This window comes from Fulmarus glacialis, unplaced genomic scaffold (assembly GCF_000690835.1).
Source record: "Fulmarus glacialis isolate BGI_N327 unplaced genomic scaffold, ASM69083v1 scaffold28017, whole genome shotgun sequence".
In the NCBI taxonomy this organism is placed as follows: Eukaryota; Metazoa; Chordata; class Aves; order Procellariiformes; family Procellariidae; genus Fulmarus; species Fulmarus glacialis.
In genome coordinates this window covers 7780-8222 of record NW_009221708.1, presented here as the reverse complement: position 1 = coordinate 8222, position 443 = coordinate 7780, and the positions used below count along the sequence as shown (strand labels likewise).

The following is a 443-nucleotide window of genomic DNA, read 5'->3' as shown; positions in this document are numbered from 1 at the left end:
CCCCGGGCCGCTCTTGCTCCCGCTTTGGTCGCCGATCCTGAGTGAGCAAAACGTTCCCGTTTCCTCCTTCTTCTAGTGAGTCTGAACCAGTTTTCTGATCTGACCTTCGCTGAATTTAAAAAATTGTACCTGTGGAGAGAGCCCCAGGTAAGTCACAGGAGTGCGCCCAGGCGGGGAGGAGGGGGTCCGGCAGGACGGGGGGGCTCTGCGCCATGCTGCGCCCGCATGTGGGTTGGCACCCCACCGCTGTGCTGCCCAAAATCCACTTTGCTAAGTGCAGTGCCCTGTCCCGCCGGAGCCAGAGCCTGGGTAAGAGCGAGGTGAACCCCCCATCCCTACCCCCCGGCTTCCAGCCACCTCTCCATCTTGACCCTGGCTCTAGCCAAAGTGTCACTTCTGCTTTCAGTTTTGCAGGTTGATCTGTATTTTTATGGGTAGAGTTA

General features: G+C 58.2%; 1 protein-coding gene across 1 annotated transcript in view; it reads left to right on the top strand.

The window, feature by feature from the left end:
• Positions 1-76: 76 nt before the first annotated feature.
• The window catches only part of CTSH (cathepsin H), a gene marked incomplete at its 5' end in the record, with an annotated part of 7259 nt that continues 6892 nt past the window's right edge, over positions 77-443 (top strand). Inside the window, one exon of the mRNA XM_009581207.1 lies at positions 77-147. Within this exon, the coding sequence (XP_009579502.1) occupies positions 77-147 (71 nt within the window). The remainder of the gene's footprint in view (positions 148-443) is intronic.